General features: G+C 40.7%; 1 protein-coding gene across 6 annotated transcripts in view; it reads left to right on the top strand.

Annotated features, from left to right (window-relative positions):
* Gsta6 (glutathione S-transferase alpha 6) overlaps window positions 1-24,623 on the top strand; it is a 58,140-nt gene that overhangs the window by 13,381 nt on the left and 20,136 nt on the right. For 3 of the 6 annotated variants that reach the window (XM_006244656.5, XM_039084065.2, NM_001024361.1), the window contains 2 exons: window positions 9,078-9,185; window positions 20,365-20,472. In XM_006244656.5, coding sequence (XP_006244718.1) covers window positions 20,386-20,472 — 87 coding nt within the window. In that variant the 5' untranslated portion in view covers window positions 9,078-9,185; window positions 20,365-20,385. Of the gene's footprint in view, window positions 1-4,949; window positions 7,981-9,077; window positions 9,186-20,364; window positions 20,473-24,623 lie in introns of those variants that run through there. The other 3 variants (XM_006244657.5, XM_039084066.2, XM_063267581.1) reach the window with 3 other exon arrangements.

The raw sequence follows: 24,623 nt of genomic DNA, 5'->3' as shown, positions 1-24,623 counted from the left end.
TTTGTCTCTGAGGTGTGTTTCCTGTAGGCAGCAGAATGCAGGGTCCTCATTGCGTATCCAGTTTGTTAATCTATGTCTTTTTATTGGGGAGTTGAGGCCATTGATGTTGAGAGATATTAAGGAATAGTGATTATTGCTTCCTGTTATATTCATATTTGGATGTGAGGTTATGTTTGTGTGCTTTCATTCTCTTTGTTTTGTTGCCAAGACAATTAGTTTCTTGCTTCTTCTAGGGTATAGCTTGCCTCCTTATGTTGGGCTTTACCCTTTATTATCCTTTGTAGTGCTGGATTTGTAGAAAGATATTGTGTAAATTTGGTTTTGTCATGGAATATCTTGGTTTCTCCATCTATGTTAATTGAGAGTTTTGCAGGATACAGTAACCTGGGCTGGCATTTGTGTTCTCTTAGGGTCTGTATGACATCAGTCCAGGATCTTCTGGCCTTCATAGTTTCTGGCGAAAAGTCTGGTGTGATTCTGATAGGTCTGCCTTTATATGTTACTTGACCTTTTTCCCTTACTGCTTTTAATATTCTTCTCTTTATTTTGTGCGTTTGGTGTTTTGACTATTATGTGACGGGAGGTGTTTCTTTTCTGGTCCAATCTATTTGGAGTTCTGTAGGCTTCTTGTATGCCTATGGGTATCTCTTTTTTTAGGTTAGGGAAGTTTTCTTCTATGATTTTGTTGAAGATATTTACTGGTCCTTTGAGCTGGGAGTCTTCACTCTCTTCTATACCTATTATCCTTAGGTTTGATCTTCTCATTGAGTCCTGGATTTCCTATATGTTTTGGACCAGTAGCTTTTTCTGCTTTACATTATCTTTGACAGTTGAGTCAATGATTTCTATGGAATCTTCTGCTCCTGAGATTCTCTCTTCCATCTCTTGTATTCTGTTGGTGAAGCTTGTATCTACAGCTCCTTGTCTCTTCTTTTGGTTTTCTATATCCAGGGTTGTTTCCATGTGTTCTTTCTTGATTGCTTCTATTTCCATTTTTAATTCCTTCAACTGTTTGATTGTGTTTTCCTGGAATTCTTTCAGGGATTTTTGCGATTCCTCTCTGTAGGCTTCTACTTGTTTATTAATGTTTTCCTGTGTTTCTCTAAGGGATTTCTTCACGTCTTTCTTGAAGTCCTCCAGCATCATGATCAAATATGATTTTGAAACTAGATCTTGCTTTTCTGGTGTGTTTGGATATTCCATGTTTGTTTTGGTGGGAGAATTGGGCTCCGATGATGCCATGTAGTCTTGGTTTCTGTTGCTTGGGTTCCTGTGCTTGCCTCTCGCCATCAGATTATCTCTAGTGCTACTTTGTTCTGCTATTTCTGACAGTGGCTAGACTGTCCTATAAGCCTGTGTGTCAGGAGTGCTGTAGACCTGTTTTCCTGTTTTCTTTCAGCCAGTTATGGGGACAGAGTGTTCTGCTTTCGGGCGTGTAGTTTTTCCTCTCTACAGGTCTTCAGCTGTTCCTGTGGGCCTGTGTCTTGAGTTAACCAGGCAGGTCACTTGCAGCAGAAAAGTTGGTCTTACCTGTGGTCCCGAGGCTCAAGTTCGCTCGCGGGGTGCTGCCCACGAGCTCTCTGCGGCGGCAGCAACCAGGAAGACCTGTGCCGCCGTTTCCTGGAGCTTCCGTGCACCAGGGTTCCAGATGGCGTTTGGTGTTTTCCTCTGGCGTCCGAGATGTGTGCAGAGTGCAGTCTCTTCTGGTTTCCCAGGCGTGTCTGCCTCTCTGAAGGTTTAGCTCTCCCTCCCATGGGATTTGGGTGCAGAGAACTGCTTATCCGGTCTGTTCCTTCAGGTTCTGGTGGTGTCTCATATGCAGCGGTCCTGCCGCTCCTCGCCCTCCCCCACGGGAACCCAGAGGCCTTATACAGTTTCCTCTTGGGCCAGGGATGTGGGCAGGGGTGGGCAGTGTTGGTGGTCTCTTCCGCTCTGCAGCCTCAGGAGTGCCCACCTGACCAGGCTGTGAGGTCTCTCTCCCATGGGGTCTGGGAGCAGAGAGCTGCTACGGGCCGGGTTCTGCGGGTGTGGGACTCCTGGTAAACACAGGACGTGCCCGGTCCTAGAGGAATTCTGCCTCTGTGTGTCCCGAGTTCACCAGGCAGGTCTCTTGCAGCAGAAAAGTTGGTCTTACCTGTGGTCCCAAGGCTCAAGTTTGCTTGCGGGGTGCTGCCCACGAGCTCTCTGCGGCGGCAGCAATCAGGAAGATCTGCGCCGCCCTTTCTGGGAACTTCAGTGCACCAGGGTTCCAGATGGCGTTTGGTGTTTTCCTCTGGCGTCCGAGATGTGTGTTCAGAGTGCAGTCTCTTCTGGTTTCCCAGGCGTGTCTGCCTCTCTGAAGGTTTAGCTCTCCCTCCCACGGGATTTGGGTGCAGAGAACTGTTTATCCGGTCTGTTTCCTTCAGGTTCCGGCGGTCAGGATGATATTTTCTAGTTCATTCCATTTGCCTATGAATTTCATGTAGTCATTGTTTTTAATAGCTGAGTAGTATTCCATTGTGTAAATGTACCACATTTTCTGTATCCATTCCTCTTTTGAAGGGCATCTGGGTTCTTTCCAGCTTCTGGCTATTATAAATAAGGCTACGATGAACATATTGAAGCATGCGTCTTTGTTCCATGTTGGAAAATCTTTTTGGATATATGCCCAGGAGTTATATAGCTGGGTCTTCAGATGGAACTATTTCCAATTTTCTGAGGAACTGCCAGACTGATTTCCAAAGTGGTTTTACCAGCTTGCAGTTCCTCCAGCAATGGTTGAGTGTTCCTCTTTCTCCACATCCTCGCCAGCACCTGCTGTCACCTGAGTTTTTTATCTCATCCATTCTGGGTGGTGTGATGTGGAATCTCAGAGTTGATTTGATTTGTATTCCCCTGATGACTAAGGATATTGAACATTTCTTTAGGTGCTTCTCAGACATTCAATATTCTTCAATTGAGAATTCTTTGTTTAGCTCTATACCCCATTTTTAATAGGGTTATTTGACTCTCTGGAGTCTTATTTCTTGAGTTCTTTGTATATATTGGATATTAGCCCTCTATCAGTTGTTGGGTTGGTAAAGATCTTGCCCAACCTGTTGGTTGCCATTTTGTCCTAATGACAGTGTACTTTCCCTTATGGAAACTTTGCAATTTTATGAGGTCAATTCTTGATCTTAGAGCATAAGCCATTGGTGTTCTGTTCAGGAAATTTTCACCTGTGCTGTGTTCAAGGCTCTTCCCCACTCTCTCTTCTATTTCAGTGTATCTGTTTTTATGTGGAGGTCTTTGATTCATTTGGACTTGAGCTTTGTACAAGGCGATAAGAATGGATAGATTTGCATTCTACATGCTGACCACCAGTTGAACCAGCACCATTTGTTGAAAATCCTGTCTTCTTCCACTGGATGGTTTTAGCTCCTTTGTCAAAGATCAAGTGACCATAGATGTGTGGTTTCATTTCAGGATCTTCAATTCTATTCCATTAATCTACATGCCTGTCTACAAAATCATACAGTTTTTATCACTATTGCTCTGTAATACAACTTGAGGGTAGGGATGGTCATTCCCCCAGAAGTTCTTTTATTGTTGAGAAGAGTTTTTGCTATCTTGGGTTTTTTGTTATTCCAAATGAACTTGAAAATTGCTGTTTTTAACTCTGAGAAGAATTGACTTGGGATTTTGATGGGGTTGCATTGAATCTGTAGATTGCTTTCAACAAGATGGCAATTTTTACCATATTAATCCTCCGATCCATGAGCATGGAAGATCTTTCCATCTTCTGAGATCTTCTTCAATTTCTTTCTTCAGAGACTTGAAGTTCTTATCATACAGATCTTTCACTTGCTTGGTTAAAGTCACACCGAGGTATTTTATATTATTTGGGACTATTATGAAGGGTGTAGTTTCCCTAATTTCTTTCTCGGCTAGTTTCTCTTTTGTGTAGAGGAAGGCTACTGATTTGTTTGAGTTAATTTTATATCCAGCCACTTTGCTGAAGTTGTTTATGAGCTGTAGGAGATCTCTGGTGGAATATTTGGAGTAACTTAAGTATACTATCATATCATCTGCAAATAGTGATATTTTGACTTCTTTTCCAATTTGTATCCCTTTGGCCTCTTTTCGTTGTTTAATTGCTCTTGCTAGGACTTCCAAGTATTATACTGAATAGATAGGAAGAGAGTGGGAAGCCTTGTCTAGTTCCTGATTTTAGTGGGATTGCTTCAAGTTTCTCTCCATTTAGCTTAATGTTGGCTACTGGTATGCTGTATATTGCCTTTACTGTGTTTAGGTATGGGCCTTGCAATCCTGATCTCTCTAAGATCAGGATTATCATGAAGTGTGATGAATCACTTGTGTCAATGCTTTCTAGCTTCTAATGAGATGGTCATGTGTTTTTTTTCATTGAGTTTGTTTATATAGTGGATTCAATTGATGGATTTCCATATATTGAACCATCCCTGTATCTCTAGGATGAAGCCTACTTGATGGATTGTCGTTTTGATGTATTCTTGGATTCAGTTTGGGAGAATCTTATTGAGTATTTTGGCATCAGTATTCATAAGGGAAATTGGTCTGAAGTTCTCTTTCTTTGTTGGCTTTTTGTGTGATTTAGGTATGAGTGTAATTGTGGCTTCATAGAAGGAATTGGGTAGTATTCCATCTGTTTCTATTTTGATGAATAGTTTGGAGAATATTGGTATTAGGTCTTCTATGAAGGTCTGATAGAATTCTGAACTAAGCCCATCTGGGCTTTTTTTGGCTGGCAGACTTTTAATGACTGCTTCTATTTCTTTAGGAGTTATGGGACTGTTTAGATGGCTTATCTGATCCTGGTTTAACTTTGGTAGCTTGTATCTGTCTAAAAAAATGTCCATTTCATCCAGATTTTTCAGTTTTGTTTAATATAGGCTTTTGTAGTAGGATCTGATGATATTTTGAATTCCTCAGATTCTGTTGTTATGTCTTGATTTTCATTTCTGATATTGTTAATTTGGATACTGTCTCTGTGTCCTCTGGTTAGTCTGGCTAAGGGTTTATCTATCTTGCTGTTTTTCTCAAAGAACCAGCTGATTTTGTTGATTCTTTGTATAGTTCCTTTAGTTTCTACTTGGTTGATTTTAGCCCCAAGTTTGATTATTTCCTGCTGTCTACTCCTTGGGTGCATTTGCTTCATTTTTTTCTAGAGCTTTCATGTGTGCTGTCAAGCTGCTAGTGTATGCTCTTTCCGGTTTCTTTTTGGAGGGACTCCGAACTGTGAATTTTCCTCTCAGCACCGCTTCCTTGTGTCCCATAAGTTTGGGTATGTTGTGCCTTCATTTTCATTAAATTTTAAAAGTCTTTAATTTCCTTCTTTCTTTCTTCCTTGACCAAGTTATCATTGAATAGAGTATTGTTCAGCTTCCATGTGTATGTGGGCTCTCTGTTCTTATTGTTACTGAAGACCAGCCTTAATCTGTGGTAATCTGATAGGATGCATGGGATTATTTCTATCTTCTTGTATGTGCTGAGGCCTGTTTTCTGACCAATTATATGGTCAGTTTTGGAGAAGGTACCATGAAGTACTGAGAAGAAGGTATATTCTTTTGTTTTAGGATGTAATAGTCTATAGATATCTGTTAAGTCCATTTGGTTCATAACTTCTGTTAATTTCACTGTGTCTATGTTTAGGTTATGTTTCTATGACCTGTCCATTGATGAGAGTGGGGTGTTGAAGTCTCCCCCTATTATTATGTTTGGTGCAATGTTACTTTGAGCTTAAGTAAAGTTTCTTTTATGAATGCAGGTGCCCTTGCATTTGCTGCATAGATATTCAATATTGAGAGTTCATCTTGGTTGATTTTTCCTTTGTTTAGTATGAAGTATCCTGCCTTCTCTTTTTTGATAACTTTTGGTTGAAAGTCAATTTTATCTGCTATTACAATGGCTACTCCTGCTTCTTTCTTGAAAATATTTGATTGGAAATTACTTTTCCCAGCCTTTCACTCTAAAGAAGTGTTTCTCTTTATCACTGAGGTGTGTTTCCTATATGCAGCAAAATGCTGGGTCCTGTTTATATATCCAGTCTGTTAGTCTATATCTTTTTATTGGGGAATTGAGTCCATTGATGATGATAGATCTTAGGGACCAATGATTATTTCCTATTATTTTTGTTATTAGAGTTATAATTATATTTGTGAAGCTATCTTCTTTTGGATTAATTGAAAGAAGATTACATTCTTGCTTTTTCTAGGTTGTAGTTTCTCTCGTTGTGTTGGAGTTTTCCATCTATTATCCTTTGTGGGGCTGGATTTGTAGAAATAAATATATTGTGTAAATTTGGTTTTGTCATGGAATATCTTGGTTTCTCCATCTATAGTAATTGAGACATTTGCTGGATATAGTAGCCTGGACTGACATTTGTATTCTCTTAGGGTCTATATGACATCTACCCAGAATCTTCTAGCTTTCATAGTCTTTGTTGGGAAGTCTGATGTAATTTTGATAGGTTTGCCTTTTTATGTTACTTGACATTTTCCCCTTACTGCTTTTAATATTCTTTCTTTGATTTGTGCATTTGGTATTTTGACTATTATGTGATGGGAAGAATTTCTTTTCTGGTCCAATCTATTTGGAGTTCTGCAGGCTTCTTGTATGTTCATGGATTTGTCTTTCTTTAGGTTAGGGAAGTTTTCTTCTATAATTTTGTTGAAGATATTTATTGGCCCTTTAAGTTGGGAATCTTCACCCTCTTCTGTATCCTTAGGTTTGATCTTCTCATTGTGTCCTGTATTTCCTGGATATTTTGGGTTAGGATCTTTTTGTATTTGCAGTTTCTTTGACAGTTGTGTTGGTTGTGTCAATGTTTACTATGGTATCTTCTACCCTTGAGATTCTCTCTTCTATCTCTTGTATTCTATTGGTGATGCTTGCATCTATGACTCCTGATCTCTTTCCTAGGTTTTCTATCCCCAGGGTTGTCTCCTGTTGTGATTTCTTTATTGTTTCTATTTTCATTTTTAGATCTTGAATGGTTTTGTTCAATTCCTTAACCTGTTTGGTTGTGTTTTCCTGTAATTCTTTAAGGGGTTTTTCTGTTTCCTCTTTAAGTGCTTCTACCAGGTTACCTGTGTTTTCCTGTATTTCTTTAAGGGACTTGCTCATGTTCTTCCTAAACTCCTCTATCATCATCATGAGATGTGATTTTCAATCCAAATCTTGCCTTTCCGGTGTGTTGGTGTATCTAGGACTTGCTGTGGTGGGAGGACTGGGTTCCAATGATACCAAGTGGCCTTTCTGTTGCTTAGGTTCTTGCACTTGCCTCTTGCCATCTGGTTATCTCTGGTGTTAGCTGACAGTTGCTGTTTCTGACAGTGGCTTGACCCTCCTGTAAACCTGTGTGTCAGCACTCCTGGGAGACCAGCTCTCTCTTAGAGGGATCTGGTTACAGAGAGCTGTGGCACAGGATCAACTCTGGGTGCAGACAGAAATTGGGAACTGCTTTGGACTTTTAAAAGACTAATACATAACATGTAAACTAGCTCTCTCTCTCTCTCTCTCTCTCTCTCTCTCTCTCTCTCTCTCTGTTGAGTATCCAAACAATCTGGAATTGTGCTTCTGAGTCTGGATAACTGAAATGCTTCTGCTGACACCTTTGCTTCCGTATGCTCTTTATGCACAACTTGCTTGAGTTAGCTGTTAACCCAGTCTCATCTTCAATCTGAGGTTCCATCTGGCTCCTTCCTATATTCTGTTCTCTCAGGCAGCAGGGAACAGAGCAGTGCTTCTCAACGTGAAGGGAAGTAGCCTAGAGGTATTGCTCCAAGAGAACAGTTGACAAAGTATGGAGATATTTTTGGTTCTCATAGCTGAGTGTTAAGGGAGACTACAGTATAATAGTGGAGGTTGCTTAGTAAATATCCTTCAATAAGTGGCATAGACTCCTAGAACAAAGATGACCAAACCCAGAATGTCAATAGTACAGGGGTATTGTGGACAAGAGTAAGCTGTGGCCCTCCTCTGGTAAGTACCAGTAAGGTGTGTAGCTTGAATCTTACCCCATGTCGCAGGTGCATAGCACAGTATGAATGGAACCCAAAATGTGTGTCTTTAACATACACAATAGGATTTTGAAATTTATTAAGATATTAAAACTTCAAAGTGCTACTTAGAACCTACAGTGCAAATTTTCCATCTCACTAATAAATGATAACGTGGAGTTTGCTAAAGATGTGTGTGGTAAAACGCCAATGTTTCAGCATCAAATGTAGTGCATTTGAATGTCCAGTTTTCCATGTCATTGTGTCTGTATAGATACCAGTGTCCTGTATAATAATTGGATGTGGATCAAAATGAGACCTTGCCCTCTATTCACTGGGCACTAAAAACATCGACCATGTTTCATTCAATACCAACTACCCTGTTCCTAGAGTGTAAAATAAAACTCCATCTGGAAGTGGAAAATGGAGTTGCAATAGAAAAAGATTCCCTGGGGTTGGGGATTTAGCTCAGTGGTAGAGCGTTTGCCTAGCAAGCACAAGGCCCTGGTTCGGCCCTCAGCTCCAGAAAAAAGAAAGAGAGAAAGAAAGAAAGGAAGAAAGAAAGAAAGAAAGGAAGAAAGAAAGAAAGAGAGAGAAAGAGAGAGAGAAAGAGAGAAAGAGAAAGACAGAGAGATTCCCCTTCTGCAGTGAGACAAATTAGATTTTAACTACAGTGTCTGGGTGTCTGGAGCCATTTGCCTGCACTGAAGCAGAATAGAAGCTGCCTGCTAGGTAGGGTCAAGGAAGGTCAGGGTCTGCCGGCCCAGCAGGATGTTTTGCAGGCAGGCAGATTTCCTGGCCCACTCATGCATGCAACATTAGGAGGAGGTCCAATTGAGGCTCAAAACAAGGAGCTGAACCTTGACCTTAGAGGAAGGACCAAGGAGGGCTCTGGATAAGATTGGTTATCCTGTGTAAATGCCAGCAATTGTTTCTGCATGCTTGTGGTTTTGCCTCCCATAGCACTGTGGAGTATAAAAAAGTTATACTTTTCAAACTTGGGGCTGCAGTATACACTGACAGTCCTCCTGAAATTATCTCTTGCCTCTGTGTCTTCTTTAATCCTCACTCCCCTCTCAGGTACTTTTCAGCTCCTGCCATCCAGGCTCTGGCGTGGTATCACCCAAACAGGGACCTAAGAATTGGGGATCAACTGGAGGACACCTTGGAGAAGTGAGCTTAGAAAAGGTAAAAGTGCAGTGAGTAACTCTCGGAAGAAAAAGACGACATGGGAAATGGAAATATCGAATGTTTTTTCATACAAATGCTTGAGGATATGTTTCATGCTCTTGGGGCTAAAGTAAGGCAGCCGCAATTACAGAATTTTATAGACTTTGTGAAGAAGGTACAGTAAATTTAATGACCTGGAAGAAGGTTGGGAAAAGACTTCAAGACTACTATATTGTGCATGGACAAGGTAAAGTGCCTATAATGCCTTTAGTCTTTGAACCTTGACTAGGGGAGGTTCAGATCCTTGACAGGAGAAGAAGTGGGTTTTGGAGAATCAACCCCATCTGGGGTCACTTTGACCAAGGAGTGAGAAAGTGAAACTAAGCCATCTGCTCCTGCAATCAAGCTTGTATATACTGAGCCAGTTTTCGAGCTGCCTGCCTTCTTATAAGAAAGAGAAAGAAACTCTAGATGTGGGAGCAGCTAAAAGAGGAAACCGCTAAATATCATAGGGAGGAGAGTTCTTCAACACTTATTGCCTTGGTGGAACTGGAAATTTCTTCCAAGGATAGGTTAGTTACAGAGGAAGTGCAGCAAGTGCAAAAGGTTTTCCCTTTATTGTCTATGCAAATGCAGCAGTTAAAGGCTCAACAACCACAAGAGGAGTTCTTAGAACCCTCAGACTGGATTCCAAGGCTGAGAGCTAGTAAATCCCAAATCCTCATAGCCGAACTGGGACCTCCCTCCAGGAGTGGAGCCACCGGTCATAGCAGTACTGCAGAAACCATCTGGGAGACAGCCTCTGGTCTGAGGAAGCTTTTATCCCTCTTACAGGTGACCTTGAAAAAAGGCTACAAAGAGAGGAGACGATTCTGGGATTTCATCTTCCATTTCCAGTTATAGAGCAGATCGATCCTCACGGTGATAGAGTCAGAGCTTATAAGTCTCTCCCATTTAGAGAGTTAAGGGAATTGAAAACTGTTTGCACACAGTATGGGCTGACAGCCCCATTTACTCAGGCTATGCTAGAATCATTGGCCACAGAGGCCCTCTCTCCTGGGGATTGGAAGCAATTGACAAGGACATGCTTGTCAGGAGGAGATTTTTTTATTATGGAGATCAGAACTTGCTGAGCAATGTCAAAATACTGTTGAGATCGATCGAGCACAGCAGATACCTATTACATTTGAGATGCTAGCAGGGGAGGGGCAATATCATGAGACTGCTCAACAGTTAAATTTTAATCCAGCTGTTTATTCCCAGGTTAATACTGAAGCCAAGAAGGCAGTATAAGCTACCTTCTACAGGAAGACAGACTGAGAATTTATCTAAAATTAGGTAGGGTCCAGATGAGTTGTTCCAAAAGTTTGTGGCCAGGTTGTTGCACATAGCACTCAGACTTATGGGAGATCCCAAGGAAGCTCTATTACTGGTGAAGCAGCCTGCCTATGAGAATGGTAATACTGTATGTCAGGCAGCATTGCAGCCCTTTAGGAAAAAGGGAAATTATATCAGATTGTGTTCTGACATAGGCCCTACATACACCCTGGGTGTTGCTATGGCAACTGCTCTGCAAGGCAAGACAGTAAAGGAGCTATTGTTTCAGCAAAGAAAACCAAATAAAAGTAGAGTAGCCAGTCCTTCTGGAATTTGTTACAGGAGTGGGCAAATAGGACATCAAGCCAAACAGTATCCCAATAAAAACAGGACTAAGCCTTAATGTTCTTCCCAGGACAGCCAATAGCCAGAATTATGTCCTAAATGTAAGAGAGGAAAACATTGTGTTAAAGAATGCAAGTCCAAGAGAGATGCTATGACCCCTCAGGAGGGGCCAGCCCCAGGCAATGTTATGGGGTACTGCGGAACTTCATTTCCCAGCAAGGAATTCCATTCAGGACCTCTTGCAAACAACCCCAGGCAGCACAGGACTGGACCTCTGTTCTTCCACTTACATAGTATCAACACCTAAAATGGGTATACAAGCCCTACGAGTGTATGGTACATTACCACCAGGTAGGTACCATAGGTCTGCTCCTTAGGAGAAGTAGCATTACCATGAAGGAGGTATTAGGGTGTTATTGATAATGATTACATTGGAGAAATCAAAATCCCCTATTGGGATTTCAGTTATTCAGTCATGGCAATGTTTGGCACAGTTATTATTACTCCTTCAAGATCAAACTAAGAATACAGCAAAAAGAAAAAAGGATAGAAGAGGAAATGCAGGTTTGGGATCCTCAGATGCCTATTGGGTACAAACCATAGGGACTCAGAGACCAGAGCTCATGCGAAGAATTAATAGAAGAGAGTTTCAGGGACTACTGGACACAGGGACTGATGTTTCAGTGCCCATGGCAGATCAATGGCTTCAGGCTTAGCCAAAACAAGAAATTGGTTACAGTCAATGTCCAGAACAGAATAGTGATATTTTTATTCTGGAGGGCTGAGGAGGGACCATGAAGTTTAATTCCAATCATACATTGTACCAGACCTACCAGTTAATTTATGGAAGTGGGATGTAATGAGCAAAATAGGGGTTCTAACAAAGAAGTTACAAGATAGATGCTTGATCAAGGATTCTTGCCAAACCAAGACGGGAATTAAGGGGAAAGGAGTCCAGGAGTCCAGTAATGCATACTCAAAAACCTCATAGAGCTGGGTTAGGGTGTTTTGGTAGAGGCTACTGGCCACCCTGTGCTCCATGCCAATCCTATTAGTTGGAAGAGTGAGAAACCTGTATGGATGGATCAGTGGCCTCATATGAAGGAAAAAGAAAAGCCACAGAGTAGTTAGCACTGGAACAGCTTGGTAGCAGACACATAGAGTCCTCTAATTCACTTTAGAATTCTTCCTTTTTTGTGTGTGTGATTAAAAAGAAGCCAGAAAAATGAAGACTGTTGCAAGATCTCCAGAGTGTTAATGAAATTATGGATTAATGGGAGCACTGCAGGCAGGGCTGCCTACCCCTTCTGCCATACCCAAAGATACCTTTAGCATTGGATTTTAAGGTCTGTTTTTGTACTATACCTCTTGCCCCAAAGCATTGGAAGAGATTTGCTTTTAGCACACCCCCCCCCATAAAATTTTAAGAACCCATGAAAAGATTTCACTGTAAGGTTTTACCCCAAGACATGGCAAACAACCTTACTCTATGTCAAAAGTTTGTGGCCCAAGTTACAGCTTTAAGTTTTTTCAAAGCCTACCTTTAATGATGGTTCTTAAAGGTTTTAACCTCACTTTTAGCCCACTACCCACCAGAGATAATGGTAAAGAAAGGATATGGGGGCGGAGACAGGATATGGACCTTTTTAGAACAATTCTTTAGAGCAAATCAAATCTGTATTGTCAGGATATCAGCAATTCAGTTCACAGGTCAGAGACGACTTGATCCACTTGCAAACACTTCATAAATATATACCAGCAGTACATTTTGGTAGAGTCAGGATAGCAATGCAGATCAGCAGCAGTCACATGACCTAGCAGAGACTTCTGAATCAGCAGAAGTCAGCAGGAAGGATTCAGAACAGCAGGGACACCAGGAGAAGTGCCCCTCTGAGCAAAGTGAAAATCAGCAAAAATGTGAGATTAACAAGCGTTGCACAGATAGCTGTACCAGCAAGCCCCAAGCCTCTTCTCACAGTCTGTTGATTCCTATTTATCCTCCTTCCAAACTTCACATTTCCCCCCATGGGTCTATCTCAGTTGACATTACTCTGCCAATCAGCTCAATTCCACAAAAGTGGCAAGAAGCCTCAGCGTACCACCAGAAGGTTTTTGGTGTATTTCTCTATTCTTTAGAGTTCCAACAAACAGAACTCAACTATGCATTGTAAGGTGGACAATTACATGTGTGTCATTATCAAAGACTCCTTCGTCACATGTCCTTTCACATGCTTGCTTTATCAGAACATCTTTCACCTGTGTCTACTTCAGCAAAATGTTCCTTCACGTGTTTGCCCCAGCAAAATACCATCCAACACAACTGACTTTCCAAAGAACCCTTAAGTTTCCACTTCATGAAGCTGTTACTAAAGCTAGGCAAGCACATCCTGAAGTCTGTATAATTCGTTATATGGATGATATTTTTTAGCCAATAAACAAGGACGACTGCTAGTAGCAGCTTATGCTTATTGACAGAAGGCCGTGAAGGAATAGGGCTTAATAATAGCACTCTAAAAGTACAGACTGGACCACCTTACTCTTATTTGATACATAAATTGTATCCCAAGGTTACCGTACTTCAAAAAGTCTGAATCAGGAAGGATGGATTGAAAATGTCAAAAAATAATGGGAGACATAAATTGGCTTGGATCTTACTTGAACCTTTCTACAGGGGAGCTAAAAACCTCTCTTTGGTACTTTGTGAGGTAATCCTGATCCTACTTCTGAGAGAGAATTAACGGCTTCTTTTAGACGGGCTCTGCACAAGGTGGAACAAGCTAACAGCTCCCAGCACCCAAATCCTGTAGGGGAGGGAGCTGGACCCTCACAAGGGCACACAATCCTGAGAACTCGGAGGAGACAACTACTTCCTGCCCACATTCCTGATGCAAGATGAAACCATCTAGTGGCATCTGTGCCCTCTGGGCACGGGGACCTAGGGGAAGTCAGGAACAGGACCCTTCAGGTCTCTGCCTGCACTGAGAGCTGAAAGCCAGTCACCAGGAGCACCTACGTACCTGAGAACACAGCTCTCTGTTCCCAGATCTGGCTGAAAGAAAACAAGTCTACAGGAGTGCCGACACACAGGCCTACAGGACTGTCAAGCCACTGTCAGAGACAGCAAGACAAGCTAACACCAGAGACAACCTGATGGCAAGAGGCAAGTGCAGGAGCCTAAGCAACAGAAAACAAGACTACTTGGCATCATGAGAGCCCAGTTGTCCCACCAAAAGCAAATACTGGATATCCAAACGCACCAGAAAAGCAAGATTTAGATTTAAAAATCACATTTTATGATGATGCTGGAGGACTTTAAGAAGGATATAAATAACTCCCTTAAAGAAATATAAGACAACACAAGTAAACAAGTAGAAGCCCTTAAGGAGGAAACAGAAAAATCCCTTAAAGAATTACAGGAAAAACACAACCAAACAGGTGAAGGAATTGAACAAAACTGTCCAGGATTTTAAAATGGAAATAAAAAAAATAAAGAAAGTACAAAGGGAGACAACCCTGGAGGTAGAAAACCTAGGAAAGAGATCAGGAGTCACAGATGCAAGCATCACCAACAAAATACAAGACATAGAAGAGAGAATCGCAGGGGCAAAAGATACCATAGAAAACACTGACACAACCGTCAAAGAAACTGCAAAACACAAAAAGATCCTAACCCAAAATATCCAGGAAGTCCAGGACACAGTGAGAAGATCAAACCTAAAGATAATAGGTATAGAAGAGCTAAAGACTCCCAACTTAAAGGGCCAGTAAATATCTTCAACAAAATTATAGAAGAAAACTTCCCTAACCTAAAGAAAGAGATGCCCATAAACATACAAGAAGCCTGCAGAACTCCAAATAGATTGGACCAGAAAAGAAATTCCTCCCATCGCATAGTACTCAAAACATCAAATGCACAAAACAAGGAATATTAAAAGCAGTAAGGGAAAAAGATCACGAAACATAAAGGTAGACTTATCAGAATTGCACCAGACTTCTCATCAAAGACTATGAAAGCCAGAAGATCCTGGGCAGATGTCATACAGACCCTAAGAGAACACAAATGCCAGCCCAGGCTACGATATCCAACAAAACTCTCAATTAACATAGGTGGAAAAACCAAGATATTTTATGATAAAACCACATTTGCACAGTATCTTTCTACAAATCCAGCCCTATAAAAGATAATAGATGGAAAACTCCAACACAAGGATGGAACCCACAATTTTACTTATACCTAAACCACACAAAAACCCAACAAAGAAAGAGAATTTCAGACCAATTTCCCTTATGAATATCAATGAAAAAATACTCAATAAAATTCTCGCAAACTGAATCCACGAACACATCAAAACGATAATACAGCATGATCAAGTAGGCTTCATCCCAGGTATGCAGGGATGCTTTAATATGTGAAAGTCTATCAATGGAATCCGCTATATAAACAGACTCAAAGAAAAAACTGCATGACAATCTCAATAGATGCTGAGGAAGCATTTAACAACACAATTCATTACCCCTTTATGATAAAAGACCTGGAAAGATCAGGAACCCAAGGCCCATACCTAAGCATAATAAAAGCAATATACAGCAAACCAGTAGTTAACATTAAACGAAATGGAGAGAGACTTGAAGCAATCCCACGAAAATCAGGGACTGGACAAGGCTGCCCACTCTCTCCCTACTTATTCAATATAGTACTCAAAGTCCTAGCCAGAGCAATCAGACAACAAAAGGAGTTCAAAGGGACACAAACTGAAAAGGAAGACGTCAAAATATCACTGTTTACAGATGATATGATAATATACTTAAGTGTCTCCAAAAGTTCCAACAGAGAAATACGAAGCCTGATAAACAACTTCAGCAAAGTAGCTGGGTATAAAATTTACTCAAACAAATTAGTAGCCATCATTTACTCAAAGGATAAACAGGCTGAGAAACAAATTAGGGAAGTGACATCCTTCACAATAGTCCCAAATAACATAAAATACCTCAGTGTGACTCTAAACATGCAAGTGAAAGAACTTTATGACAAGAACTTCCAAGTCTCTGAAGAAAAAATTGAAGAAGATCTCAGAATATGGAAAGACCTCCTATGCTTGTGGAGTGGCAGGATTAATATAGTAAAAATGACAATTTTGCCAAAAACGATCTACAGATTCAATGTAATCCCCATCAAAATTCCAACTCAGTTCTTTATAAAGTTAGAAAGAACAATTTGCAAATTCATTTGGAATAGCAAAAAAAAAAAAAAAAAAGGATAGCAAAAACCATTCTAAACTATAAAAAAACTTCTGGTGGAATCACCATCTCTGACCTCAAGCAGTATTGGTGATACAGAGTAATAGTGATAAAAACTGTATGGTATTGGTACAGAGACAGGAAGGTAGATCAGTGGAATAGAATTGAAGATCCAAAATTAAACCCACTCACTTGATCTTTGACAATGGAACTAAAATCATCCAATGGAAAAATGAGAGTATTTTCAACAAATGGTGCTGATTCAACTGGAGGTCAGCATGTGAAAGAAAGCAAATTTATCCATTTTTATCACTCTGTACAAAGCTTAAGTCCAAGTGGATCAAGGACCTCCACATGAAGTCAAATACACTCAAACCAATAGAAGAAAAATTGATGAAGAGCCTCAGTCACATGGGCACTGGGAAAAATTACCTGAACAAAATACTAATGGCTTATGCTCTAAGATCAAGAATTGAAAATCGGGCCTCATAAAACTGCAAAGCTTCTGTAAGGCAAAGGACACTGTCATTAGGACAAAACAGCAACCAACAGATTGAGAAAAGATTTTTAACCAATCCTACATCTGATAGAGGGCTAATATTCAATATATACAAAGAACTCAAGAAGTTAGATTCTAGAGAGCCAAATAAGCCTATTAAAAATGGAGTACAGAACCAAAGAATTCTCATCTGAGGAATATAGAAAGGCTGAGAAGTACCTAAAGAAATGTTCAACATCCTTTGTCATCAGAGAAATGCAAATCAAAACAACCCTGAGATTCCACCTCACTTCAGTCAGAATCACTAAGATCAAAATCTCAGGTGACAGCAGATGCTGGTGAGGATGTGGAGAAAGAGGAATATTTCTCCATTGTTGATGGGATTGCAAACTGGTACAAGCATTCTGGAAATCAGTCTGGAGGTTCCTCAGAAAATTGGACATTGAACTGCCTGAGGACCTAGCTATACCTCTCCTGGTCATATACCCAAAAGAAGCTCCAACATACGACAAAGACAGATTGGTCCACTATGTTCAGAAGAGCCTTATTCATAATAGCCAGAAGCTGGAAAGAACCCAGATGCCCTTTAACAGAGCAATGGATACACAGATTATGGTACATCTGCACAATGGAGTACTATTCAGCTATCAAAAACAATGACTTCATGAAATTCATAGGCAAATGGATTGAACTAGAAAATATCATCCTGAGTGAGGTAACCCACTCACAGAAAATCACACATGGTATGCACTCACTAATAGGTGGATATTGGACCAAAAATTTGAATTACCCAAGATTCAACCCACAAACCATATAAAACTGAATAACAAGGAATTGTGCAATGAGACCATGAAGCTCTAAAAAATCAGTTACAAAAAAATTAAAAGGGGGATTTGTGTACTCCTTTAGCACAAAATAGTGTAGATCATGCACTTTTTATTTTAAATTTTTGACCTCAGATGACAAGGGCATCTCTGATGCTGAGTCTATGGCACCCTACTACTCAGCATACTTATGCCAAGTGAAATGGAAGGACCTGCTTACTGGCATGTAGCATAGTCCTGATCCACTATTAATATGGGGATGAGAGCATGATTTTGTTCTCCCACAGAATGCTAAAGATGCCAGGTGACTTCTGGAGCATTTGGTTCGCCATGTAGAAAAGTCAAGTGACTAGCACCCCGATGTTGATGAGCCATTTCCTGATGTCAGCTCAAGAAGACCTATATTGGACCTATGTTCATGGCCCCCTGATCTTAAATACGTTCCACCTGGGAAGTCCTGAGATCATGGTGAAATTGAATGATACATGTGTGCTGGGAATGCCATCTATGGGACGAATAGCAAAAGAAGAAGATTTGAGTATACTGGTCACGGCATAGGGTTGCCAGTTTGCTTTGTTAAGGATGGGATCGCACCAGGATGTCTCAAGGTAGTCAAATGCACCCTGTCAGGGGGAGAACAAACGGTATGCATTAGGCTGCCAAATGGAGACATATTCTCTAGTGTCACACAACTTTCCTCCAAACCCCAGTCATTTTTGTCGTGTGAAAAGGAGACCCGAGATAACAATAAGTCCATTCTGTGGAGAATATGCTATACTAACAAGCTGTACTGGAAGAGTGTGTTCAGCTCAGGCAGATATATTGTCAACAGATCTGGGGTCGGGATGGAATACAAGGAGACACCAATGTGTGGGAAAGAGGTCTATCAGCAGGATTGATAGTCGGACACTGCATCTCATCCAGCAGACTCTTCTCTAGAAGCTTGCCATGGTCCTGGGAGAGATTAAGCCAACCAACACAGCTACTCGACAGAGATGGAACACTAAGTTCAGATTACTTGCCTGAGTTGCCCCACCATATGCTCTGTTGGTAGGGAAAATTAACATCACTATGAATGGGTCCAGATTTGATGTTACTTACTATGACTAAAATTTGACTAATTGCATATCTGACATTGTGCAAGAAACTTCTGTTACGGCCTTTCATCAACCTTCATTCGTTATGCTTTCAGTTAACGTTTCAGGACCTTGATATGCAAAAAGAGGCTTGCAAGTGTTGGAAGAGATTTGACAATAGCTTTGAGTAGGCCTAAGAGAATGATGGGATTAATTGTTGCTGGGATTTTTTTGATATAATATTTATTATAGCCACCTCTACAACAACAGCCATACCCTTGTTTCAATCTGTTCAAACTGCTAATTTTGTTAATGATTTGCCTAAGAATGTTACCTTCGCCTTGGGAACACAAGAAGATATAGATAGTAAGCTAGAACAAAAGATAAATGCATTATATATAGTAGTAAAATATTTAGGAGTTCAAGGGCTGAAGTTGAGATCACATTTAGAATGTCATGTAGACTATCAGTGGATTTATATTACCCTGAAAATGTATGAAGAAAGTCTACAAAATTGGGACCAGGTACATTTGCATCTTAAAGGAATCTGGCATGATGCTGATGTTTCCTTGGACTTAATTCAATCACATCTAGAAATTTTGCATCTAAAGGATACCAAGCCCCTAAAATTCAATGCTACAAAGGCTAGCTCTGAATGTTAGAGCAATTAAGAAAGACCATGCGGTCCTGGTCTTTGTTTATTCATTTGGCCTTTTTGGTACTTGCCTTGGTTGCTCTAATGGTTATAGAATTATTTCTGTTATCACATGTGGTTACGTGTGCTTTCTGTTCCTTTTTGAACATCCCTGCAGATTTCCATCGTATGTGGCTCAAGACTGTAACCTAATGGGTTACATTCCCCCATTGAGGAGGTTTGTAGTCAAAGATTCTCTCACAGGTGGATCAGCCTAAGACAGGGCATAAATGCTACAATTCATGTACTGATGATGGGTAAGGTCCATAAGTCTTGGAGAAACACCTAAGACAGGCACAGTCTTTCTGCAGCTTTGGCTTGTATAGAATAAAAAAGAGGGAGATGTCGGGAGCCATTTGACTGCTTCTGAAGCAGGGTAGAAGTTTGCCTGCTAGGCAGGGACAGGGCAAGTCAGGATCTGCTGGCCTAGCAGGATGTTTTGCAGACAGCTAGATTTCCTGGACTGCTGATGCATGGAGTATTAGGAGGAAGTACACTTGAAGCTCAAAACAAGGAGCCGAATGTTCTTTTGACCTTGGATGAAGGAACAAGGAGGGCTCTGGATAAGAATGAATATCCTGTGTAAATTTCAGCAGTTGTTTCTGATAGCTGGTGGTTTCGATTGCCACATTACTGTGGAATATAAAAAGGTTGTACTCATTAAATTTGGAGCTGCAGTATTTACTGACAGTCATCCCCAAATTATCTCTGTCTCTGTGTCTTCTACAATATCCCCCACCACCACCAGGTACTGTTCTACTTCTGCCAGCAGGCTCTCACAGTATAGGCAACTTGAAGCTGAGTTAGAGCCTCTTGAACAAAGCAAAACAGGAGCCAGAGAGCTTCAAGGAGAGACAAGGAAGGCTCTGGTGCCTTCCTCCTGTCAGTAGTGTCTCAAGCTTTCAAGGTTTACCAGGTACTTAGTCATCTGCCACTGTAGGAGCTAGGCTGTTCAGTTTATGTCCTCAAAGACAGGGCCAATAGGATTGTGGGAGTGGTTTGGTACAATTTCAGGATGGGGGTCCTTAGAGGGTGAGAATCTGGATCAAGAAGATCTGACTGGGATTCTAAGCAGCCTTGCCAAGGACAGATGTAGATAGTTCTTCTGGGGTATTATATTATTAGCCATAATCTATAATCCTAAAGTACATTTAGTTTCTGTTCATTCATTCATACTGTCATTCATTCATTCATTTATACTTAGTGAATCTAAGGAGCAACATCCATGGCAGAGAAGCCTTTATTTCATTATGATGAGGCCCGGGGTAGAATGGAGTCTGTGCGGTGGCTATTGGCTGCAGCTGGAGTAGAGGTAAGTTTTGAGGTGATTCATCTAAAACTGACAGTGTCAAATGCTTTCTTCACATCCACCAGGAGCTGTTTCCTATTTTGAGTCTTCTAAACAATTGCATTCTGTTTTGGGCTTCTTAAGGCAGCTTATGGTGGTGGTTTGAATATGCTTGACTGAGGAAGTGGCACTATTGGGGGGTGTGGCCTCATTGGAGTAGGTGTGGCCTCATTGGAGTAGGTGTGGCCTCATTCACTGGAGTAGGTGTGGCCTTGTTGGAGGAAGTGTGTTACTGTGGGGTTGAGCAATGAGACCCTCCTCCTAACCACATGGGAGCCAGTCTTCTCCTATTTTTTTTTAACAAGATATAGAACTCTCAGCTCTTCCCCTAGATGCTGCCATGCTCCTGCCTTGATAATGGACTGAACCTCTGAACCTGTAAGCCAGCTTCAATTAAATGTGGTCCTTTATGAGAGTTGCCTTGGTCATGGTGTCTGTTCACAGCAGTAAATCCCTAACTATAACACTCATTATCCCAGGAATTTAGGCAGGAAGATTGCAAATCTCATACAGTGTGACCCTTGTCATTTCATGCATTAAATTAAAATGACCATTTTTTTTTATTAACTTGAGTATTTCCGGGCAAACATCCCCCTCCCCTTCTTTATGGGTGTTCCCCTCCCAACCCTCCCCCCATTGCCGCCCTCCCCCCACCAGTCTAGTTCACTGGGGGTTCAGTCTTAGCAGGACCCAGGGCTTCCCCTTCCACTGGTGCTCTTACTAGGATATTCATTGCTACCTATGGGGTCAGAGTCCAGGGTCAGTCCATGTATAGTCTTTAGGTAGTGGCTTAGTCCCTGGAAGCTCTGGTTGCTTGGCATTGTTGTACATATGGGGTCTCGAGCCCCTTCAAGCTCTTCCAGTTCTTTCTCTGATTCCTTCAACGGGGGTCCTATTCTCAGTTCAGTGGTTTGCTGCTGGCATACGCCTCTGTGTTTGCTGTATTCTGGCTGTGTCTCTCGGGAGAGATCTACATCCAGCTCCTGTCGGCCTGCACTTCTTTGCTTCATCCATCTTGAAAATGACCATTTTTAAAGATACACGTGAATAGATATCATAATAAGTGGTTGAAAATATCTTCTTCATACATCACAGACAGCACAGCTTTGAGACACTAGTCACAATATGTGCACCACATTTGGATGGAGATTTACAGTATGAAAAATAAATAACTCCAACTATATATAAGTTCACTGGGATGTATAGTCTTTGTGTCTGATTAATTTTTGTGTATAGCTTTCTCTTATTTATGTTTTCTATAATAAAATTTAAAACAAAATTTAAAAGAAAAAATAATTCATTGCATTTATATTAGAAGTAGAGATATAAGTATTGAGTATTTCATAGCACTAATGAATTCTTATTGTTTTAAATGTGATAAGGTATTAGTTGGAAGTTTCTCCTCTAAAAATGTTCTTATGATATGGAGAACACAGTGAAATATTTAGAGACAAAATACATAATATTTGATAATTAGACAGACTTGGGAGATTTTTGCCCTTAGATAGAAGCTGGGAAAAAATGGTTAAGGGGCATGGCAGTATCCTATGTGGGAGACTGGAAGGGCTCTCTCAGCCTTATGATGCTGTTTACTGGTCCCTGAGGATTGTACTTCACACTTGCTCTTGGCATGCATAGAACTTGAGCTTGACCCTTTGCAGGTTCAAAGAAAGCAGCACCCAGATACAAATGAGCACAATCCACTTCGCGTCTTTTCTATGAAGAGTATGTCTTCCCATCATGTAGATGCCTTATGATTTATCCCCTGAAGGAATGAGTTCTAAACAGAAGTGTACTGTAGAAGCAATGGACAGAATCAAAGCTTCCTCTTGACCACCTTTGAGGGAGACTCGAGAGGGAACTGAGCCCTCAGACCCTTGCTCAGACCTTCTTGGTCTTTGTACCCCAAGACTGATCATGACATACCCATGCATCCCATCATCCCTACCATAGCCATCAGACTCACCAACCCCATCCAGCCTTGGTGATCCTCTTCCAATAACTGCTCATCCCCTATGTGTTTCTGAATTGATACTTAGCATATTGGTGACAATCATCACTTCACTGTCTCTATGATCTAATGCAATGTGACAGTGAATCTACAACCAAGCATTCTACGAAGCATGCCAGGAATAAAAATATTCCTATAACTACTTAGAGTTCAAATAACTCAGCACAGCCTTTGCAACCAGAATTATTTACTTATTGTCCAATTTTATGTGGGCCACATCCTGTACTCTATATTTTGAAAACTACATGATTTATTTGAGGAAGTGCTCATTTGGGTATTGTGGTGTGTGCTTAAGGCCCCAGTTACTCAGTAGATTGCAGGTGAAGAAGAATTGTTTGCACTTATCTTGTATAATGCACTGAGACCTTGTCTCCATTTAAAAAAAAATCAATAGATTAATAGAAAACACTCCCCATGTTACAAATTGTAAGACAGATGCTGTGAGATCTTAAATGATTGTGCTCAAATCACAGACACACATTTATGAACTAAAGATCATAAATCACATGAGCATCAAAATACAGAAACACTCAGAGTTATTTCTAATGACTATTTTTGGTAGATTCTATCAATTCTAATATGATTGTATATTTGATAAATGACATAAAAACTAACTTGAGTTAGTTTTTTTATATTATTTTATTTGCATAGATGTTTTGCTTGCATGTATGTCTGAACCACAAGCATGCCTGGTGCCTATGAAGGGCAGAAGACAGCATCAGATCCATTGGAACCAGTGTTAAAGACAGTTGTGAACCATCATGTCTGTGCTATAAATTAGACCAGGAACATCCAGCCAATCCTCTTAACCACTGAGTCATTTCTCTAGCTCATGAAGAGAGGGTTTTTATACTAGTGTTGCTGTGTATCCCAGGCCGGCCATGAACTTATCATCTTCCTGCCTCAGTTCCAGAATGCTGCCACTGCATAGGCAAGTGCTACCATGTCTGGCTAAACTTATTGTCTCCTCTGTAGCAAATACTGTCAACTGTTTGGAGCATCAGACCATTTTCTGTCAGCCCTGTTTGGGGCTGCCTACCTTACCAAAGTGATTTCTCTCAGATAAGCTTTAATCTCTAGAGGCAGATAAAGGGCAGAGTAGATAGTCACCAGTATTCACCTGCTTTCACACACACACACACACACACACACACACACACACACACACACACACCTCTGAACATTTCTGTGTTTTGAAACGATTCATGAATTATTTCTCATAGCAAAGCAGAACATAGGTCAATATAATTGTACACATAGATTCAAATATTGAGACAGAGTTAGCAAGGATTTCAAAGGTCAGGTAAATATTGAAGCATTCCAGTGAACTTTTACAATCATCAGAACCCTAAATTTTTGCTTAATATCTTCTTTGCAATTATATTTTGTGTACGTGTTTTCATGTGTATGCATGTACATGTGCTGTAAATGCACAGGTAAAAGCAGGAGGATAACTTATGGGAGTTTGTTGTATTCTGCTACTTTATGTGCTATGAGAATCAACCTCAGGTTGTCCAAAATGCCAGCAAATGCCTTTACCAGTTAAGCCATCTTGTCAACCTTGGTTAAATATTTTGTGGAAACATGGAACCAACCACACAAGATCATACAAGTCATCCTTTTTGTTCTTACTTTTCTGTTAGAACTATGAAACTTTCTTTGAACAGAGTTCTAACATAAAGTTCCATATATTTCAGGGGAGGAAATTCTAACTAAGAAGAGTTGATATTCTGCTATATGACATCCATGACTCAGGTCATCTGCAGCAGTGATGTAAATTATAAATTAAGCAGAAGCCACATAGTAAAAGTATGAGACTGTCCTGGTTTGCTTCCTGTTTCTATACTAAAACACTGAATAGGGGCTAGAGAGATCATCCAGTTGTGAAGAGCTGCTCTTCCAGAGGATCCATGTCTGATTTCTAACATCCACATGGTGGTTTATAGCTATTTCACAATTTCTAAATATCTTAAAGAATCTAATGTCCCCCCTTTGGCCTCTGAAAACAGCAGATATGCAAGAGCACACAGACATACATTCTGATAAAACACTCTCACATATAATTTATACATATATTAACTGTGTATACATATAACTATAAACC

The sequence above is a fragment of the Rattus norvegicus genome, chromosome 9 (genome assembly GCF_036323735.1).
Source record: "Rattus norvegicus strain BN/NHsdMcwi chromosome 9, GRCr8, whole genome shotgun sequence".
Classification (NCBI taxonomy): domain Eukaryota; kingdom Metazoa; phylum Chordata; class Mammalia; order Rodentia; family Muridae; genus Rattus; species Rattus norvegicus.
The sequence above is the reverse complement of the archived record's forward strand: the minus strand, read 5'-3'. Positions and strand labels throughout refer to the sequence as shown.